The sequence below is a fragment of the Aulonocara sp. 'chitande type north' Nkhata Bay genome, linkage group LG3, assembly GCF_057382095.1.
Source record: "Aulonocara sp. 'chitande type north' Nkhata Bay isolate Kocher_YH1m ecotype deep benthic linkage group LG3, A_spYH_male_GT1.1, whole genome shotgun sequence".
Lineage (NCBI taxonomy): Eukaryota > Metazoa > Chordata > Actinopteri > Cichliformes > Cichlidae > Aulonocara > Aulonocara sp. 'chitande type north' Nkhata Bay.
This window is the reverse complement of record NC_141346.1, coordinates 22,117,449-22,139,233: the sequence shown is the minus strand read 5'-3', so window position 1 is coordinate 22,139,233 and position 21,785 is coordinate 22,117,449. Positions and strand designations below refer to the sequence as shown.

General features: G+C 37.6%; 1 protein-coding gene across 1 annotated transcript in view; it reads left to right on the top strand.

Annotated features, from left to right (window-relative positions):
• Positions 1 to 15,006, top strand: part of LOC147334565 (high affinity immunoglobulin gamma Fc receptor I-like) — a 35,093-nt gene extending 20,087 nt beyond the window's left edge. Inside the window, exons 5-8 of the mRNA XM_086285945.1 lie at positions 10,054 to 10,320; positions 11,606 to 11,764; positions 14,716 to 14,781; positions 14,984 to 15,006. Coding sequence (XP_086142071.1) covers positions 10,054 to 10,320; positions 11,606 to 11,764; positions 14,716 to 14,781; positions 14,984 to 15,006 — 515 coding nt within the window. The remainder of the gene's footprint in view (positions 1 to 10,053; positions 10,321 to 11,605; positions 11,765 to 14,715; positions 14,782 to 14,983) is intronic.
• Positions 15,007 to 21,785: the final 6,779 nt, after the last annotated feature.

The following is a 21,785-nucleotide window of genomic DNA, read 5'->3' as shown; positions in this document are numbered from 1 at the left end:
GATGGGGTAAGGTACTGGCATGCTACAACTTTATAGTTGTTAAATTCTGGCTACAAGTATACATACCCATCTTGTACATGTTTTTTTAACATTATTATCCTACCCAATTACATGTTTCTTTTAATCAGAGTATGCTGTTTTAATGACTTTACAATATCATTTACATTGCGTTCCTTACATTTTCCCAAATTGTATGTTATATTAATCCTATATTTCCGTTTTAATATTTCTAATGTTTGCCTTGTTTTCTTCACTGTCTGGTCTGCCTCTGTCTCACCTGTATGGATGCATTTACACCGAAATGTCCCCAACAAAGGATGTTTTAATTCACCACTATTCCAGTGAAACACGAGTCTCCCATCTTCCTGCTACCAGTCTGGAGTTTTTGTTCACCAAAGCACACACCAACTTCATACTGACGGACAGATCACTGCCCTTTTGCCGCCTTGTCTGACCGTGTTTTGTGGCTGTGGTTCACTTCACCTCACTCTTCCCCATTCTTGTCATTAAATCAGGCCGTTCTGCAACCATGGCAGCCATTCACTCTATGGCTTTATTCATGGTGTATTTTACCCCTTCACCAAAGGCCGTTCTCGTTTCCAACATTATATTTGCAGTGTTCGTCTATCTATCAATATCTGCGGAGTATTTTTTTAACGAGTATCCTATTTTCTAAAGCACAGCATGTAAAGGGTAGCTCGGTTAGCAGGATGCTAGCATGTAGCGCTTAGTGAGACACGCCTCAGACGAGTTGAGCAAAGACACCGTCTGTGTACTTTATACGTGAGCAACAGATTTTAATAACATTAACGTTTCAAAAGACAAACTTGAAGATAAATAACCATATACTTACCGGAGAATCGCCAGGGTTTGCCGCTTCCGTCTTGCTGCTCCTAAATTCAAAACTGCCTCTGCAGTCAGGCAGGGGAGGCGTGGAAATTGTCTTTGAGTTAGTCAAACGTTTTCCTTAGTTCCAGTAGATGATAAAAAATAAATAAATGGGATTTTAAGTAGGACTAGGCGTTCTGTAATGATCTCTATTTAGGAGAAAAACTTAATCACTCACCTTTAAACAGCTCTCTTTTAGGAGACACACTGCTGGCTAACGGTGTCATGTGATCAAACAGCGTAATTTAATTGGCTGAGAGCCACTCGACTCGATCTGGTGCTGATTGCTCTGGCTTGGGTCATTAAAGTTCATCACTTTTGCAGTTGAATTTTTGCAGGTGAATTTTTGCAGGTGAATTTTTTTCAGGTGAATTTTTGCAGGTGAATTTTTTGCACGTGAATTTTTGCAGGTGAATATTTTTGCAGGGAAATTTGGAGGATAAAAATTCAGTGTCATAAATTCAATGTCTAAAAATACTTGAATTCTGATGATACTATATTTCTTCCATAGTAGTGAAAGATGAACAGGAAACAAGCCTAAATACCACCAAACTACTTCCTAAAAATAAGGTTTAAAGGTGATTTTTAAAGGTGATAAAAAGCGTCTGTCCTCCTGTGTCTTATCTAAATTTAAAAATAATATGTTTCTATCATGTTTAGTGATATGAATCTCAATATGCAAAGAGGGAAGTAATTAAGTAAATTCAATTACATTTATAATGTGTGCATTTAAAGAAATGTGTGTGTAAAATACATGATGTCCAAAAGTGTATTTTATGTCAGAGAAAAAAATTTTAAACTTCATGTTGTCAGCCAAATATCACAAAGCAATATGAAACTGAAAGACATAGAGACCATATGTAACTTAGTTGTTGGAAGTAAGTAAAGAAAATGCATCACTGAAACAGTAATGCACATTCTAAAAATGTGGAAATTATAATTATTATCAAGACATAAGTTCTGTTTTCCAAGGTTAATGTCATGAATGTGTGCAGGCAGGCAGGAAGATAGGACCTAAAATGCAGGACTCACGGAGGCAGAAGTAACTCAAAATGCTCAGCTTTACTGCTGGAAAGAAACTGAACAAAACAAAAAAAACAACTAACTAAACTGGGAACACAGAACAAACTAAACAGGCTGGCAAACAGAACACACAGTGAAAGTGAGGGTATGATGGAACAACCAGCAGGGGAAGATGCAGACACTAAATAATACAAGAGGTGAACAGAGCAACGAGGAAACAGCTGGGAAACACGGCTGACGCTGAGTACACTGACGAGACAGGGGCTGTATCCCAATTCAGGGTCTGCAGCCTTAGTACGCAGCCTCAATGGTCCTCAAGGGCCGCATACTCAAAGACCGCTAAGGCCGGAAGTGTGAGGCTTGTGAAATGGGACGGTCTAGCCTCCGTCGCGCTGCCCAGGTTGCCAACCAACCATGATAGCGGGAAACGTGTGGTTGAAAGAAATGAAGGAGAATATATTTTGTTTGTTTGTTTCTACATGAGCTTTGTGTGATTTAATAAGTATCTGAGGCTGAGACTACAGGACTGTAAAACATGATTTTTGGGCTTCATTTCTGTACTAGTAAATAACAAATAGTTAATGTTGTTCATGAGACTAAAGTCAGTGTAAATATGATATGGCCAATATTATAATTATTATATTAATCATTATTAGTTATTACAGCAGTGAGTTTGAACTCTCAAATCAAATCACTTCTATTGTCACATCACATGTGCAGGTACACTGGTACAGCACATGTGAGTGAACTCTGTGTCAAATACTTTGCTTCAGTAAAGATTCAATTTGCAGCTATTTATATGTCTTATCACCTCAAAATCTTCACTCAAAGACAAGTATCTTTGACAGTGCATATATAGGTGTATCATATATAAGAGACAAATGTTGTTCCTTCAGTATGTTGGCATTACTAAATTTGGCTCAATGCTTACATATATGTGTAAAAAGAAAATGTACGAGCTGTGATAATTGTTTCTGATAGAATGAAGAGTAGACTGATATATGAAATATTCCTTTATTGGGTGAGAAAATCAGACCATGTCATAACTGCTTTAAGTCATACAGAATAGATATCAGAGCCTTAAACAGGCTGACGTCTGTTAAATGGATCAAACTGGGCAGAAAGTATACAGTATGATGTAACACTATAGATCAACTTACCTCAGAATATTTAAAGCATATAAACAATTACAGCAATATGATGCAACAAACACAGCAGTGCTACTGATCCAAAATACTCAAAGCTTCATAGAACTGAAACAAACATTTAGTTTTAGGTCCATTCTGCTGCTGATACATACTTTAGGTTTCTGAACATTAAACTTGTTGTTGCCTTTCATAGTGTGTAACTTGAAGGCCCTGAGTACTTTCTCCCACACTGAAAACACTGGAATGATGTGGAAGAGAGACAGAGGTTAATAACAGATATGATTCAATGCAGAGAGGTCTATTAATACATAGTGAGTGAGAAAGGTGACTGGAAAGGAAAAACTCAATGCATCATGGGAATCCCCCGGCATCCTACGTCTATTGCAGCATAACTAAGGGAGGATTCAGGGTCACCTGGTCCAGCCCTAACTATATGCTTTAGCAAAAAGGAAAGTTTTAAGCCTAATCTTAAAAGTAGAGATAGTGTCTGTCTCCCGAATCCAAACTGGAAGCTGGTTCCACAGAAGAGGGGCCTGAAAACTGAAGGCTCTCCCTCCCATTCTACTTTTAAATACTCTAGGAACAACAAGTAGGCCTGCAGAGCGAGAGCGAAGCGCTCTAATAGGGTGATATGGTACTACAAGGTCATTAAGATAAGATGGGACCTGATTATTTAAGACCTTGTATGTGAGGAGCAGGATTTGAATTCACTTCTGGATTTAACAGGAAGCCAAAACAGGAGAAATATGCTCTCTCTTTCTAGTCCCTGTCAGGACTCTTGCTGCAGCATTTTGGATTAGCTGAAGGCTTTTCAGTGAGTTTTTGGACATCCTGATAATAATGAATTACAGTAGTCCAGCCTGGAAGTAATAAATGCATGAACTAGTTTTTCAGCGTCACTCTGAGACAGGATATTTCTCATTTTACAGATGTTGTGCAAATAGAAGAACGCAGTCTTACATATTTGTTTAATATGTGCATTGAAGGACATATCCTGGTCAAAAATGACTCCAAGCAGATGATGTGCAGCAGTGTGTCCCTCAGTCTGTCCTCACTCTGGACACTTGCAGATGTCACACATGGAAATCAAATGTGTGATAAGCTGCAGGATTCAAACACAAGTGTAACTTATAAACACATGTTCATACTTTTATTACACAATCAGAGAGAAAGAAACAGAGAGAGAGTGCAGGACAGACAGGTGACAGTCTCAGGTGTTTACACTGCTACAAATAGGAGGATTTAGTGTTTGTGTTATTACGAAACAAGAAGAGTTCCCAGATGGTACAGTGGACACATGTGTGGCTCCTGTGATTAAAGCATCTTTCTTTCAGCTTAACGAGTGAACCGTCAGCTCGTTCAAACACACGTTAAAGTCCGTTTGGCTCGACACCACCGAACAGAGGCAGCAATATAACATAGCTAACATTAACAGTGCAGTGAATCCTGCTTGTGCCGTGATATTCAGGACTGCAAACCGAGCAGCATCACTGACTTTCAGCTTGTTGTGTTTGTGGATAAATGACTGACTTTAATTATCCACAAAATCATCATATTCTCTGTAAGATTAAGGTCGACTATTGTATTATTATATTTTAAAGGCTTTAAAGGCAAGTAAAAGCTGAGCGTACAAACATCGCTAATGTCACATAACTTTGCCGACATGTGGCCAACAGTAATGTTTTATTGTTCCTCATTATTAAACATTTGCACATAAATAAGTGAAATAATATTCAGTACTTACTTTTCACAGTTTACTCTTCGGCTGCTCCGCTTCTGCCGTCTGCGGCAAAATTATCCACACCGACTGCCGCGCTATGAATTGTGGGATATGTTGGGCCACGAAGTCTACACTGCCACAGCGTTAAAATTCAGGGAAATGAAGGACGCATTTGAGCGCCGCATTTCGAGCAGCCTTTGAATTGGGACAGCCTTCGGAGTGCCACTGTGACGTAATCGGCCTTAAAATGCGGCCTTTAAGGCTGCAGACCCTGAATTGGGATACAGCCAGGGAGAGCACATAGCTGAATGCACTAACATAAGGCACAGACCTACAAAGTAAAACAGGAAGTACACGACAGACACAGAGACCCAGACGTGACACAGAACTAAACAGACACAGACTCACGAGCAGACATAATGACATCATAGACAGACAGAGGGAACACAGAGAAGAGAGACCAGGACAGGCACAGAACAGAAACCTAACAGATGTTAAATCTTAATGGAGAACATAATCAGAATAAACAAGATCATATTAAAGAAACACAAAACCCTGAGTCACCAGACTCAGGACCACGACAGTTAAAAAGTATATAGAGAGAGATATCAAGAGCCTCACCATACATCCCCTATTGAGGCCCTGCACACCAGCATGGACGCATAACGAAGTATCCTGGTATGAAGTTTGAGCTGTCTCTGAAGTCATGGACTACTTTGATGTACTGAGACTCTACCTGGTTCCACTAAAGTAAAACCCACAGGGTACTTTTTTTAGACTGCTTATACTGAAAAAATGACATTCCTGCAAAGCATGATGGGACAGAAACATTTGTGTGCACATGCTTAACAAGAAAAGTGAAGAAGTCAGGATGTGTGGATGATTTCAGTGAGCATAAAATAATCGGTTTACTGTTCTGATACAGAAAATTGTAAAACTTCAGAGCATGTTGTATCTAAACAGGTTGTACTTACTTCAATTCAATTCAATTCAATTTTATTTATATAGTCCGCTTTATATTGTACAGTAGAAGTACAGTACTTCAAACGTAATGTTTGATTATAATGTTTTATGAACATGAGTACAACTCTGCTTTCTTCTGGATTTGCACCTATAACAAAATAAAGCCAGTTTGTGCTAGAAGAATTTTATTATCCATTCATAAACTTTAACTCAAAATATGTGTTTGAGGAAGAAATAAAACAACATCATGCTGTTCAGTTGATGACCACAGATCGTCACAGAGTGAAGAAGCTTCTCCTATGCTGCCATCTAGTGTTTACCACTGACATTGCTGCAGATGATGAGGAGAATTACCGAAATTGTTCAGCACAACAGGAAAATGCCACATTATCTGCAGACTTCTCTTTAAGCACTCATGACACAATCGCCACCACCTGTAGCTCACCTGCCTCCCGGTACCACCCCCATGAGCTCACCGCTCCACCCCTCCCCTGCAGCTACGCCAGGGACCACACCTCCGCCACACCCTTTTAGCAATGTTTTATGCATAGTCTGCAGTGTTAAAATAATTGGTAGGTGTCAAAGTACCATTCAAATGAATACCATAATCCAAGGTTTCCTAGAAGGACGTTATGATGTTATTCCAGGTATCTAAGTAACTCACTGAACTGCTTTCAGTGTTGTAGATCAACGGGGTGTAGTGGAAACAAAAGATAATGTGAACAAGATTTAGTTCAGGTTTAGCAGCTGGGAAAGAGAAAATAAAACTTGATTCAACAAACTGATTGACATTTTAAGTAAGACAGTTTCATGCATGGAGCAAGACTGCAGAGGGAGGTCATGCAGACATGGGAAAAACATGTAAAAGCCATACAAAAAGACCCAGCCAGGATTTGAACCCAGGACCCAAGTGCTACACACCATGAGAATTTTTAACTGATAAAAAATACTCCAAATAAGACTAGTAATTTAAAGTAATTAAACTTGAACTTAAACTTAAAGCTGAGAAACTAAAAACTCCTTCTGTTGAGATTTTGAGGGTTTCGATATCTTACACATGTGAAAACGAAAAACCATCCACTGGATGGTTAAGGATCACAACATCTTCCATAAAACCATTTTTTTTTTCCAAATCCATTTTCAACATCATTTTTTCTGTTTTTCTCTTGGTAAGGTTGATCCAGTGAAACAGCCATTGTGTTTAGCCCAAAACAGGCTTAATACCAACACCTCACACCACCCACTGCTCCATGTAATATCAATTAGTAAAATTTTTAGATTCACCAGATAATTTACAGAGCTTTATGTATTGATTTAATTTTTCTTTCTTTATATTTTTAACTCTCCTTCTGCCAAAAACAAAAACATTCAAAACTGCAGTATGCAAGTTTTTGATACTATAAATACACACAAATTTATTCACAGGTAACACAGGTACTCATGAAGCCATTGTTGTACACTACACAACTATATAAATGACAGATCAATCATAATCACAGATTTGCAGTGAATTAATATATTTTTGCAAACTCCTTTGCTCCAAGCTTTAGCTGTTGAGTAGTCCTTTATATTTAGGCATGTCATGTGCAGATGCCTTATGAGAAGCTGCTTCTGTCTTTGCTGAAACCCACAGAACAAAACCCACTGTGAGACCAGCCATTTTCATGTCTTATGTCTGAGAAACAGGATATAAAACAATCACATGCTGACACGACACCTTCATCTGTAAGGGCACATCTGAAAAAAAAAAAATCATGATCTAACCAGTTGGTGCAAGTAGGATTTTTTTTACCATTTTTGTGCAGACTAAATTACGCACAGTGCTTTCTTTAACAATTTTTCATTGAGTGTTTGCTCTACAGCAAGATGACAGCCTGTATGGACTACCCCCTGCTTTTTTGCCCTATGACAACTGGATAATTTGACCATAAATTGGATAAGCAGAACAACATTGCACCCTGGTATAGGAAATTGCATCTCAGTGGCACGTCACCATCCAGAGTTACCACAGTATATGTTATTATAAGTCATTGGAGACTTTTGCCTAGTCGTTTTTCCATTAAATCTCTCTCCTACTGATCATAACAGTTCATCTGCATTGTGTACTCACTTGATGACTTCATTTAAATTAGTTGCACTAACTTCAAACTTAGCATTTGATTATAAATGTTTTATGAGCAGACTGCAATGCTGCTTTGGTCTGGATATGCACCTGTAATAAAATAAATCCAGTTTTTGCTAGAATAATTTTATTATCCCTTCATAAACAAAGTTTATGTTTAAGTCACAAAGATCCACATATGAACGACCAATACCATTCTAAACAAAGTGGCTTTAAGTCAGAATATGTGTTTGAGGAAGAAAAAATTGCGCTGTTCAGTTGATGACCACGGATCATCACATAGTGACGAGGTTTCTTTTATGCTGCCATCTAGTGTTTACCACTGACATTGCTGCAGATGATGAGAAGAATTACTGAAATTCTTCAGCGCAAGAGGAAAATGCCACATCGTCTGCAGACTTATTTTTAAAACTCCAGCATCTGTGGGTGTCCGGCTGAGCAGGTTTGTACATACTTATGCAGTTAGTAAAGTTTGTACTCTGCAGTCATTACAGTGAAGATAAGCCTTGAGAGATCTGTATTTTAAGAAATTTTATTTTAAGAGCCATTGCTCAAATTAAACAAACTTAACATCTACTCCTATTCACCAGAATTACCATGAACCTTTTTTATTGTCATTGTACAGTTCCTTGCACAGCAGAATTAGGTAGCAAGACCACAAAGGTGTGCAGGTAAAGAAAGCAATATGTTGTTCTTCTTTTTTTCTATAAGAAAGGGGGAACGAAGAGTGTGGAGCTCAGGAGCGCCATAATCGGGATCGTGGGGAAACTGCAACAAAAGGTGAGACACAGTTAACAGCACGCAGGTTGCCAGGAGAGAAACAGCTAGACTTCATAAATCGCCGAGGCTTACAGGTAGAGCAGGACCGTGGAGATTGGAGGGGAGAGGTGCCCGTCAAGAGAATCGTAGGGAGGGAGGCAGCCAGGGAGGCAGGCAGGAGGACAGGCAGGTCACAGGCTTCCATGCCGAACGCTGGTCACACTGGGAGGAAACTTACGGACTGGCGAAGAGAAGCCGTCAGAGTTGGCTAAAGTACTCCTCCGGTGATTGCCTCAGATGGGACGCAGGTGGTTTGGAGGCGGCCCAGCCCGAGGGTGTGGCCACCGCAGCCTCCCACGGCTCCCTGGATGCTGAGCCATGGGCCGTGACAACTTATCCATCCTTTCAGTTTTGGGAACTATTGGCATGTAGTGGTATAAAAAAAGACAGTGTAAACAAGATTTAGTTTAGTTTTAGCAGCTCGAAAAGAAACAATAAAACTTGATTTAAGAAACCGATTGACATTTTAAACAATCATTTGCTCTGTACAAAAAAGAGCAGATGGCCAAATGAGCTTACATGCCAGGGACGGTTGGTATAAGTGGCCTGAAAGGCTAAGCCTTCCCTATCATTATATATATATATATCAATACATATATGTATGTATGTATGTATCTAGTTTAGAATTAATAAAACATTCAATTCAATTAAAAAGGGCATAAAAGAAATCATAGTGACTGAAGTCGAACCCTGTTGGGCCTCAGTCACCACAGAAACACAGGAAGAGGAGGTTCTTACAAAAAATATATCTTCAGTTCAGTCTAACACTCACGCAGTCAGCAGTAAGATGACATGGAGGTCAGATTTGCCACCATCAGACTCTGTGAGTACTGACCTTGTCTTTTTATAAAAAAGATATTAAGTCTGTAACAGAGGAAATGTACGCAAGGGAAATTAATATGTACAAAATGCACCCATATATTTGCATGTATTCATTTTGGATATTTGTAACTCACTAACAAATGCAAAGGACTTATTACTGCAAAAACATTAAAAACATGTTAAATATTAAAACTGTCATTCTCAATCTTTTCAGTGCTGAATGTTCTGTTGCTGTTGGTTACAGTAGCTGATGATTCTCAAACACATAGTAAGTTTTTAAATATTGGGGGGGGGGGGGGCTTGTATTTTTAAGTGTATAATAGTGTGTGTAATAGTTTTGATATATCTCTTAACAATACAAAGTTTCTGAAACTTCTGCAGTTGTTATTCTCCAGTTTTAGAGGTTTAGCTACAACATAAACCTGTAAAACACTTCTCAAATAACCACATGCATATGTATATTCACTATTACAGTAAATATGCTTGTATAAATCTTTATAATTTGAAAGCTTACATGCTTTGAAAACTTATTTGACTTTCTGTCTCAGATTCAGGTTTTCCTCAAGTTGTTCCAAACAGGCAGCAGTTCTTTCAAACAGAGCCCATCACTATCAGCTGTGAACGGCTAAATGGGCTGACTGGATGGAGAGTGATGAAAAAGATAAATGGAGGTGTTAGAACATGTGCTTCAACCTGGGAAACATCGACTGGACCTTGCAAAATTATTAATGCATATCCATCAACAGACAGTGGAGAATACTGGTGTGAACATGGAGGAATACAAAAAAGCAACTCTGTCAACATCACTGTAACTGGTATGTACATAGAAAAGCAATTATGTGTTAACATATTTAGTCTATTCACCATTTTTTCTGTTTAGTACATCACTTACAGCAATGCATAGTGTCATATTTGGTACTGTAGTTTTCATTGGCTGTAAGGTATGTTTTTTCTTGATAAAATGCATCACAATCATAATAAAATAACATATATGCTAAATATAATAACTTAATAACATATATTTACTGCAACTTGAGCAAACCTTGTGAGCTATCATCTGTCATAATTAATGATTTCTATGTTTGTATAATTTTAACAAAAATCACATTTTACACAAGTTACCCATATTGAAAAGAAATAGAAAAAAGGTATAAAAGACTTGCATCAGATTTGGCTTGCTTCATATAGTGAATCATATAAGACATGATTTACTCATGAAGGTGTCCACTTTCTCATTCCTTTCATATATTGTTTAAGTCAAAACATTTATATAATTTTTCAAGGGATCTTATATCTGTTTTCACTCTTATATGCTTTTCATACACGTTTCACACAAGATAGATAAAAACTTTATAAGATTTAGATATACCTGTTCCATGTGGGTAACTGTCATATCTTCTGCCATCTAGATTTAGAGAGTCATGTGATCCTGGAGATTCCTGTCCAACCTGTGATGGAGGGAGAAAATGTGACCTTGCATTGTAGAAAAAACGATGCAAACTCCAACTACACTGCAAAATTCTATAAAAATGGCGTCTCCACTGGGAGCAGCTCATCAGGAAACATAATGATTCCCACTGTATCCAAATCTGATGAAGGACTCTACAAATGTAGTATTGCTGATGCTGGAGAATCACCAGAGAGCTGGCTTAGTGTTGAAGGTAAGATGCATCAATATTTTCTAACTAAATAAATTTTAACATTTCATTAAAAAGTGTGTAAGTGGGAAACAGTATATGGTCTATGATGAACATAGCCATTGCGCAAAGCGATGTCAGAGTGATGATCTATTTTTCATTTTTTGGACGTTCAGTTTTGGTCCACTGAAGAGGTTGTTTTGTAACATAACGCAAGGACTTTTTATTCAATCTCTACTGAATGTCTGGTGTTGACGTCCATCAGACTTCTGTGCACAGGCTATGTGTAGTCCAAATGTGGCCGTTTTTTCAACAACACCTTTTTTTAAACATTGGGTGTACATAATTGTATTGAATGGGATTTATCTGAGTGTTTACATGAAATAAATATAAAAATATTTAGAGTAAATTACAACATCATTTTAATTATTTCTAATACACAGTGCAATTATCTTTCTTGCAGGTCATCCTACAGTGCATTACGTAGAGAGCTACCTGGGGCTGTGCATTGGTTTGGGTGTTTTATTGGTGGTCATTCTGCTCATACTGGCAGGACTGTTTCAATGTAATAAACATCAACAAACCATCAGAAGTCACTCAGAAGAAACTTCTTTGAAAACAAGTATGCTGACAGTTGGCTCATCAAAACATGAACTTTTATTTTATAACAATAAGCATGCTCAATGATTCCTGGTGGCTGTCATCAAATAACTTTTTTTTTTGTTTATTTTGTCTTTTTCATAAGCAGGTGCCAAAAATTCTACTGCCTCCTCCCAGTCTCCCTCTTCTGCACAAACAGGTCAAGAAAGCCAACATCTCTTTAAGAATAAAAAAAAAAAACATGAACTTTAAATCTACAGCATCACAGAAATCCAAAGTAGAAACACAGTCCTTTAGTAGATTATATACACTAGGACATTCCTTGTTATGTTATTGTTTGGTCTGTGATTTTAGTCCCTCGGCAGCTTTTTTCAGTGTTGATATCTGCTCTTAAGATTTTGTCACATTTTCATGAGAAACAGGGAGCATGAGAGCTAGATCTACCTCCCACTCTGCTGTATTGTTTCTGAGTCTAACCTTACTATGCAAGCAAGACTGGTCAATTAAATTAACACTAGTTGTCATTAGAGATGGCACGATACCACTTTTTATGTCTGATACCGATATCATAAATTTGGATATCTGCCGATACCGATATGAATCCGATATAGTGTGTTTTTTAATCAATAAAACAGTTTTTTTAATATCTTGCTGCATATTGTATACGTTCATACTCAAATTTAAAACAAAACACTAAAGCTATTCTGTTATACCTGCATGCAAAAAATACACTGCACCCAAAATATTTCATAGTTCAGCAATACTGATCAATCTAATAAACTTAAACCTACTCCATCCTCCATATTCTGGTATTTTAAAGAGTACTTAGCGGAAATATTAAGCAACCTAACTAACAGGGTTGCAAACTCCCAGCATATAAAAAAGGGGGAACCACCCTCCACCTCATGATGCTAAATCAATGTAATCAACTTTAATTCGATGCAGTGTGGAAAAAAAAATGCACAGAGATACATTTGTTTTCAAGAATAATTAAATAGATTTAACATCTTTCTTCAACAGAATTGCAGACTGCACAGATGGTACCTTCCCAAAGGAAAAAGTACTATAGCTTACTAGGGTATATTAGACTTAATAGTTACTATATACAGTAATGGACTTCTATACATTTTACATCAGATTAAAATTTTGGTTGTAAGATTCAGATAATTATTTATTAAAAGCTAGACATTTTAAATGAGAATAAGAAAGAAAAGTATGTCTTTGTGCCCCCTTTTCCCTGTTCATGCCCTATCGGCCCCCCTGGCTAAACTTTGCTAGATCCGCCTCTGCACAGTTATCAGCCGTCAGCTGCACAGAAAAAGATCCTGGTGTAGAAAGTAATATTAAATAGCAACAGCTTATCAAGCTTAAACGTGCTGCTGTTTTTCAGCCGCTGGTTTCCTCTTTCTGGTGCAAAGTGGGCCAAAACCAAACAAGAGAGACGATCAGCTGATCATTGATCAGTTTCATGATTGAAGTAGCAGCAGGAGAGGGAGTCGCTCCATATATCGGTTGTTAAGCTTAACGCGGGAATGCTTTACAAACATTCAGAGATGAACTTACTCACTTGCTTTACTTCTTTCTGGGATAACTTTCTCGGAGATGAAATGCCGGGTTGGTAGCCAGGCTCCAAATGCTCAACCAGACCCGACCGTCTTGCACGCCACAGCTGCTCTATCACGTGACGCATGCTGCTCCGATGTGCTACGGTTATGAGCCGAGTTATGCCGTGTCGCAAGTTTTGTGAGATGCTTTTTTGATATTTAATGAATCGGATTACATTTTCTATTTCACTCCGATCCAGTAATTAAAGTCAGTATCAGACTGGTACCGATACATAATATCGGATCGGTCCATCTCTAGTTGTTATTAGTCAACATGCAGATGTCAAAATATATCATGCATAATAATCTTTTTTGGGAATATTAATCGCATGTAACTAATGTGAAACAAATGATGTTTTTTAACCTAGTGTGTTGACACTTTTAATTGTATGGTTCTTTTGTCTCGCTATCCAGTCCTTCAGGGCTGAAACTGAAACTTTCCCATGTGTCCCAAGTTCTATAGAACTTGTCCGTATGCTGAGGTAGCCATTGGATTAATTGTATAGCAGCTCATGAGTGAATGAACACGGTGCAATTAAAGTACTTAAATTTAAAAGTATGTAAAAAAGTATGTACATTTTTCCAAACACTTACATTTAATTAAATTTACTAGAATAGGGTTAGTGGTTACCACTTCAGCATGCAATCAAGTTCTATACGTTTGCTAATAACCTACTAATTTTATTCAGGTGTGTTGCAACAGCAACACATGGAAAAGTTTCAGGACACCGGACCTCGAGGACTTCGAGACCTCTGATTTACAATGGCAATAAAGCTGTTCTGTTTTACAGTGGTCCCTCGCTATAACGAGGATTATACCTGTCTCGGATTATTTTTGGAATGCAACTCGAGGTACCACTGTATTTTAAAAATCAAGAAGTTCATCAGAACAGCTTGTCATCAAAATAAAACTACCAGAATAAAGTGAATAGCAAATACTATTCATTGTAACTAATGTTACTGTGGATAACTGTCCTCTCACTCCTGCTCATATTGTCTTCTGTCATCATTTACTACACCCTAAGCCTGAATGAGACTGTGCTGTATTTAAATATGATGGGTTTTAAATATTAAATAAAAGCTATATTAGGAAAAGTAAAACCATGCTAAAGTTTAACTAGCTATGCTACCAAGCTATTAGGTGTAAATCAAAAAGCTGTTTAGAGCAGCTGATGTTTATGTCATTAAGATGAAACTGCAGAAAAATAATGGGCTAATGTAAGAGTGACATTTTTTTTCCACTGATTGTCAGACTTTCCTAAGATTTTAAATTAGATATAATGAATTCAGTGAATAGAAAATAGTGTTTATCATCACTGATGTTACTGTGGCTGTCAGTCCTCTCACTCTGGCTGTATCTCTCCGTTAGATGATGACATGTTATCTTCTAGAGCCATTTACACCACCGTACGGCCGGATGAGACTAAACTCAAGGGTGAGAGCAACTTTGATTTATGTATTGCATTCAAATAATATTTAATCTGTGGTGGTAAATATTAAATACAAACTATAATATTAAGATAACTAATGGTTCATGGTTGTTTTGCTGATGTCCTGTGAAGTTAATGTTGGTGTGAAATATGAATCCCCCTTTAAAAAATACTGTTTTAGTTCTTTACTTCTTGTACATCTGACAGGTCGCAGAAAGAGAGCTGACTGAAGACAAAATCACATCTGAGTGAAAGTGAAGTCAATGAAGTAATCCACATTTATCACATTTTTTTTTTTTGCAATTGTACAAGCTGTACATCATCTGCTGGGTTTGATCTGAATGTCATTGTGTAAAATGTCATGTCTTGTGTATATTCAAAAACAACTGGCTGCCAGATGTGGCTGATCATAAGTACTCATAAAGTTCACATGCTAACAAATGCTTCTGTCTGTTATGTAGAAGTTGGATTTAAAGCACTTGTTGCTTCTGCTCTTTTTGCTTGTGCATGAATGCTTCTCAAAAGAAAAAAGCTGCTGCAGCTCATTTCTTTTCACCACTAATGTAAATGTGTCACTTTGTTTTTCAAAACAGATGAACCACATTTGTGGCAAGCAGTGAAATATAACTGCACAGTTTTATCCTCAGAATGTCTACACGTAAAAAGTTATATAGATGAATAAGTTGTGGCTTATCTCATGCTGTCACAGTAGCTGTTCAGTTGAGTCACCCAAAATAAGCTGATTTTGTCTTATTTTACATGTTTTTTGTGAGACTTTGTGAAAGCAGAACTCAGAAGCTGAATAAGTGTAACGCTGTTATTTCAGCATCTAAATTGGATTTAGATGCTGAGAGGTGGTGCTCAGCTCATTTCTAACTGTTTTTAGACAACATACTTGATAGGCTATATATCAGTTCCCTAATGTCAGAATGGTCAGAATAAACCTTATCGAGCTGCTTCTTAAAAGATGGCTAAAAAAGAGTGACTTCCCTTTTTCTGTTTTTTAATCCACAAAAACTTTGTCACTTTACAAGTCATTTTATAAAGTTACAAAGCTTTGTCATGTTTTGTGATCAATTACAACATGCAAAGTAACTTGTTGCTTTGCAAAGTGCAGAGGCTCAAAAGAAAAATAGCCAAAAACTTTTTACATATCTCAGTTTTGAGAAAAATACATATATTTGTGAAGTATAATTTTTTTTTTTATTCCTCATATCTTTTATGCTAGGAAAGCAACGCTAAAACTTAACTAGCTATGTCAATGAAATGTAGGATAAAAATCAAGAAGCTGTTTGGAGCAGCTAATATTTATGTCATTAAGATCAAACTGCAGAAAAAAAATATTCTGATGTAAGAGTGACATTGTTTTCTTCCGATTGTCAGACTTTACCAAGATTTCAAATTAGACCTAATGAATACAGTGAATAGCAAATAGTCTTTATCATCACTGATGTTACTGCCGTTGTCTGCCCTCTCATTATTGTTGTTGCTCTTTTCTCGTTGTACATGTTGCCCTTGGGATTAATTTTTAGTAAATACAACATCTCCTTTCACTGTTATGCTGATGATATCCAGATTTATTTACCTTTGAAATCCGATGTGACTGCTTCTTTGCAACCTCTGTTCAACTGTTTGCATGAAGTTAAAATTTGGTTATCATATAATTTCCTTACATTGAACGAGAATAAGACCGAAATCATATTCTTTGGTAGCCACACTCCACTAGACCAGTTAGCTGATGCCCTAGGCCCTCTCGCTAGCCATCTTTCGTCCACTGTAAGAAACCTCGGAGTGTTCCTGGATGGCTCTTTTAAACTCGAGAAACAGGTGTCCACTGTGGTAAAAAACAGCTTTTACCAGTTGCGTCAGATTTCCAAAGCAAAGCCGTTCCTTCCTTTAAAGGACCTTGAAAAGCTTATCCACGCATTTATTACATCCAGATTGGACTACTGTAACTCCCTCTACTCGGGCCTCCAACACTCCTCTCTTTGCCGACTCCAGTTAATTCAAAATGCAGCTGCGCGTCTTTTAACAGGTACGAGAATTCATGAACACATAACTCCAATCTTAGCCAAATTACATTGGCTCCCTGTTAAATATCGTATAGATTTTAAAATTCTTCTGTTCACTTTTAATATTTTGAATAATTTAGCGCCCAGTTATCTTTCTGATTTACTCCATTCATACAATCCCAACAGAGCACTTAGATCGTCAAACCACAGGCTCCTAGCACAACCTAGGACTCGAATGAAGTCGAGAGGCGACCGGGCCTTTGCATCCGTGGCACCCAGACTCTGGAATAACCTCCCCGTTCATATTCGCACTGCCGAGTCTATCCAGTCTTTTAAATTACGTCTTAAAACTTATTTTTTTACTTTGGCTTTTGATTCTGTCTAGTTGGCTGTTTTAGCTTGTTGCGTTGTTACCTATTGTTGTTGTCCTCTTTTATTGCTTGTTTTAACTGTCTCATGTTTTTATTGACTGTGAAGCACTATGGTCAACACTGTTGTTTTTAATATGTGCTATATAAATAAATTTTGATTTGATTTGATTTGATTTGATTATGGCTGTATCTCATCACTAGATGACGACATGTTATGTTCTAGGGCCTTTTACTATGATTCCTTATGTGTTGCATTCAGATAAAATGTAATATGTGATGGGTCGTAAATATTAAATGTATTTGTTTTTACTGTTTTGGGTGTTTAAGTAATCAAGAAGAACTGTAATATGAACAATAGCATTTTTCTATGCTTTAAAAAAAATAAGCACATTTTTTGTTCTGTACTTCTTGTATATTTGAAAGGTCTCAAAAAAAAGACAAAGACAAAATCACATCTGAGTGAAAGTGAAGACATTTATCGCAATTGAACAAGCTGTACATCATCTGCTGGGCTTGGTGTGAATGTCAGTGTGTAAAATGTCATGTCTTGTGTATATTCAGAAATAGCTGGCTGCCAGATGGGGCTGATCATAAGTACTCACAAAGTTCGCATGCTGACAAACACTTCTGTCTCTTATGTAGAAGTTAAAATTAAGCCTGTTGTTGCTTCTGCTCTTTTTGCTTGTGCATGAATGCTTCTCAAAAGAAAAAAGCGGATGCAGCTCATTTCTTTTCAACAGCAGGCACTCACTGTGGTCAACCACTAATGTAAATGTGTCACATTTCTTTATTTTCTAAAACAGAGCAGTGAAATACACCTATACCTACAAGTTTACTGGGCATGACTCTGTGTGCAGTGTGGTCTAGTGCACAGACTGAATAAGTTGTGGCTTGTCAGCAGAAACTGTTCACTAAAGTCAAAGAAAACTAACCAATTGTTTTTAGGTCAGACTGTGTGCCTTGAGAAGTGTGAAGAGGATATGATTAAGATGCTGAGAGGTGATGCTCAGCTCTTTTGTGCTTTACTTTAATTATTTATATTAAGCTTATACTTGATAAGCCAAGAATAAATATAAGGATAAAATTGAGCCATCATTTAATCACTTCCCCCCCACAAACCAGGGAAGTAAACACAACTCTGTGGCTTCAAGTTTTCTTTTAAAGTTACAAAGCTTCATTACATTTCATGATGAACTGCAATATGGATTGTAACAAGGTACTAATTTATCAAGCATATTTAAGTCATAGCAAAAAAACATAAATATGCAAAGGATTAACATTCCACATTTTAAAAACATTAACTCTTGAAATTTAGACATTACGGAAATTTGTGTTTTTCATGTTAAAAAACATCTCTTCCACTTCCACCATGTATATGCCAGTATGCTACAAATAAACACATTTAAAATACAAAATATGAGTAGCTTTATTTAGTTACAGTGACCAAACATAGATACTTTGTTGAAATAAATGGATTACATGGCGCCTTTTCCGGTTTCATACCGGTCAGAAGGTTCCTTTGTGAGTGCGCATGCGCCATTAGCGTGCTGCCTGCTGTAACCCTAATTTCCTTCGGGATGAATAAAGTATTCTGATTCTGATTCTGATTCTGATATGTTAGGCTATCCCCTCTCTGCCCCCGTTCTAAATGTGTAATTAAACGCATTGCAACACCCAAACAAAACACACAATAAGGGGTTCCAGCATTCTGTTAATGATGGTCAGTTAAACGATGGAGCCAGCACAACAGAACCAGCAGTGCACATACAGGGATTCATTTCTTACTTGGAAACTTACATTTAAAGAAGGAAGGGATGCACGGAATTTGACTGTTTTTTTGTTTTTTTTGGTGTCCCGTTTGGATCTATAGCCATCAGAATTGTTGTCTTAAGGCCAAGAAAGATGCCAAGCGGATTTATTTTACCAAGTGGATCATCATGGCCTTGCCATATTGGTCCACTTGATTGACCTTTATTATAATTATGTATTTATTTTATTTTATTTAACGGGACAGACTTGACTGGGGGATAGGACAGGGAGAAAGAATGAAAGAAAGAGAGGGAGAGAAAGAAAAACAGAGGGGAGAAGAGACGATGAGAAAGGGGGGAAGAAAGAATGTATGTGTGTATGCCTTCTGGCATACACACATACACACTCACATCCTGGGGTCACAAGAAGAGGTTGTACCTTCTTTTATTGTTTTATGGTATAGCAAACACAAGTATATCTGTTTTAGTCTAAGTGCCTTTTGTTTAGATGAACTGCTGGAGTCCCAGACCAGCCGGTTTAGGGAAGTCGTTTATGGGGTCACATTCTAGGTCACATTGTATATTATGGGATCACATATTTTATCGACAATTTAAAACCATGCGGTATGTCATTATGGAACTTTTTTTTAGCCTTTAAAACAAATAATAATAATAAGCACTAGTTTCCCTGTCCTTTCCAATGTCAATCCAGAGGAGAAATGCAGACTTGCACATCTCTTTAGCATATTCTGAAAACTAATTAATACATGCCCATGCTACAATGTTTTCAGTCTGTAATTTTAGTCTGTTCTTAGGTGGTTACTACTTAAAATGATAATGTCATAATATAATTTTTATAGTTGGGGTTGTGAATAAATATTACATGTTGCTGTCATGAAATTACCGAAGAAGTTCTAGGAGCAGAAACATTACAAATTGGATCATATTGATTGGTATGCAACACAGTAACCTCATAATACTTACAAAATATTTACATAATACATAACGTCACAAGTGCTTTTTTTTTTACACTCTCTGCACTTTGAGATTGTTCTTGATGTGTGCTAGTGAAGCTGAGGAAACAATTTTCATCAGGTGATGATTACACCGATCACAAAACCTAGAATGATGAAAGGTATTCTACCTAAAATGTGAACATATTGAAAATATAACATCCCTAGCTGCTTAAAAGGCTAGTGGAATAAAAATAATAATAATAATCAAAGAAAAAGAAAATGTGTTGAGGAGTCCATCACTTAAGTGCTACAGACAGAAATTAGTGAGTAAGACTTAAATATATCTGAGGTTTTGGAGCATTTTCGAAAGTCTTGTCATTATTTAGTCATTGTTACACTGTGTTTCAGCAGCTGAAGATGTTCTCACAGACAGAAAGACACACGTAACCAGCTTCCTTTTTAACATCTCTGACAATAACCACACTTGAAACCCAGAGACAAAAATGTATGCAGCTGACCACCTTCAGTTCAACATATAGGAGCTCAAGGTGTTTTGCATAATGAAAATGCTATGTGGCATTGTGCACCTCAGATTTATTTTTAACTGGTGGTCACATGGTCAGCTACTTGACAGCTCAAGCAGTGTGTTTGCACGTGAGTGGGATATTTAAAATATATAAACCAACAGTAGCAAACAGGACACATACCGTAATTGTCGGGCTATAAGCCGCTACTTTTTCCACAAGCTTTGAACCCTGCGGCTTTTAGTCAGGTGCGGCTTTTCTATGGATTGTCCCTGATTTTTGTCATATCGTAAGACGATTTGTTTTGTTTGTTCCGCTGTTGTACGGCACTACGTTGCCTGGCGGAAGGGCATGTGATCAGACACACAGTATCGGTGTTCAAGAGTGGTATGTTGGTCACATGTCCATCCGCCAGGCAACATAGTGCCGTACAAGTAGCACGAAAAACAAACTTCAAAGTAGCGCTACGCGTTCAGCGGGAGTCGTGGATGGTGTGCAGCAATAAACTTGCGAAAAGCAAGTTATGCTCAACTCCACCGGTGGAATCTGACAGCGTGGAAAAGTGTGAAAACATCCATCCATCCACCTGAGCCTAAAAGGTAGTCTGAATCTATTTTTCTGGTGTGCTGTAGGTTATTGTTATGTACTACATTTGTTACTCGTTTATGAAGCACAGCACATGTTTCGTACTTGTAATTACCGCTACTTGTACATATACCTAAAAAGTTGTGCAAATATGTACCCATAACTTATTTTTCAAAATATTAATAAAAGGGGTGTGTCTCCAAACAGCCATCTCTTTCCTGACAATTTGCTTTGTGCATATTCTCTTACATATGATAAGTCAACATTGAAACACCTGCGGCTTTTAGTCAGGTGCGGCTAATGTATGTACAAAACAGGATTTTCCCCTGATTTTAGCTTGTGCGGCTAATATTCAGGTGCGCTTTGTAGTCCGGGAAATACGGTAACTGTTTTAAATTTGATACATTATGTTTTTCATAATTGCATTTCATAAATGAACAAAACTTATTACAGCAAATGATTTAGAAGGGCAACAACTTATAACGCCACATTTATTATGGGGTGATCGTGGCTCAAAAGTTGGGAGTTCGCCTCATAATCAGAAGGTTACCGGTTTGATCCCCGGCTTGGACAGTCTCGGTCGTTGTGTCCTTGGGCAAGACACTTCACCCGTTGCCTACTGGTGGTGGTCAGAGGGCCTGGTGGCGCCAGTGTCTGGCAGCCTCGCCTCTGTCAGTGCGCCCTTTGTTCCCAAAGGTTCCCCTTTGTTTGAATTCCCTGCCACATGCTGCACGTGTTGTTGTTGAGGTAATAGCCATCAAGTTTTTACGAGTGGGGCCTCTTTGCTGCTCTGATGGACTTCTGCAGTTCGTG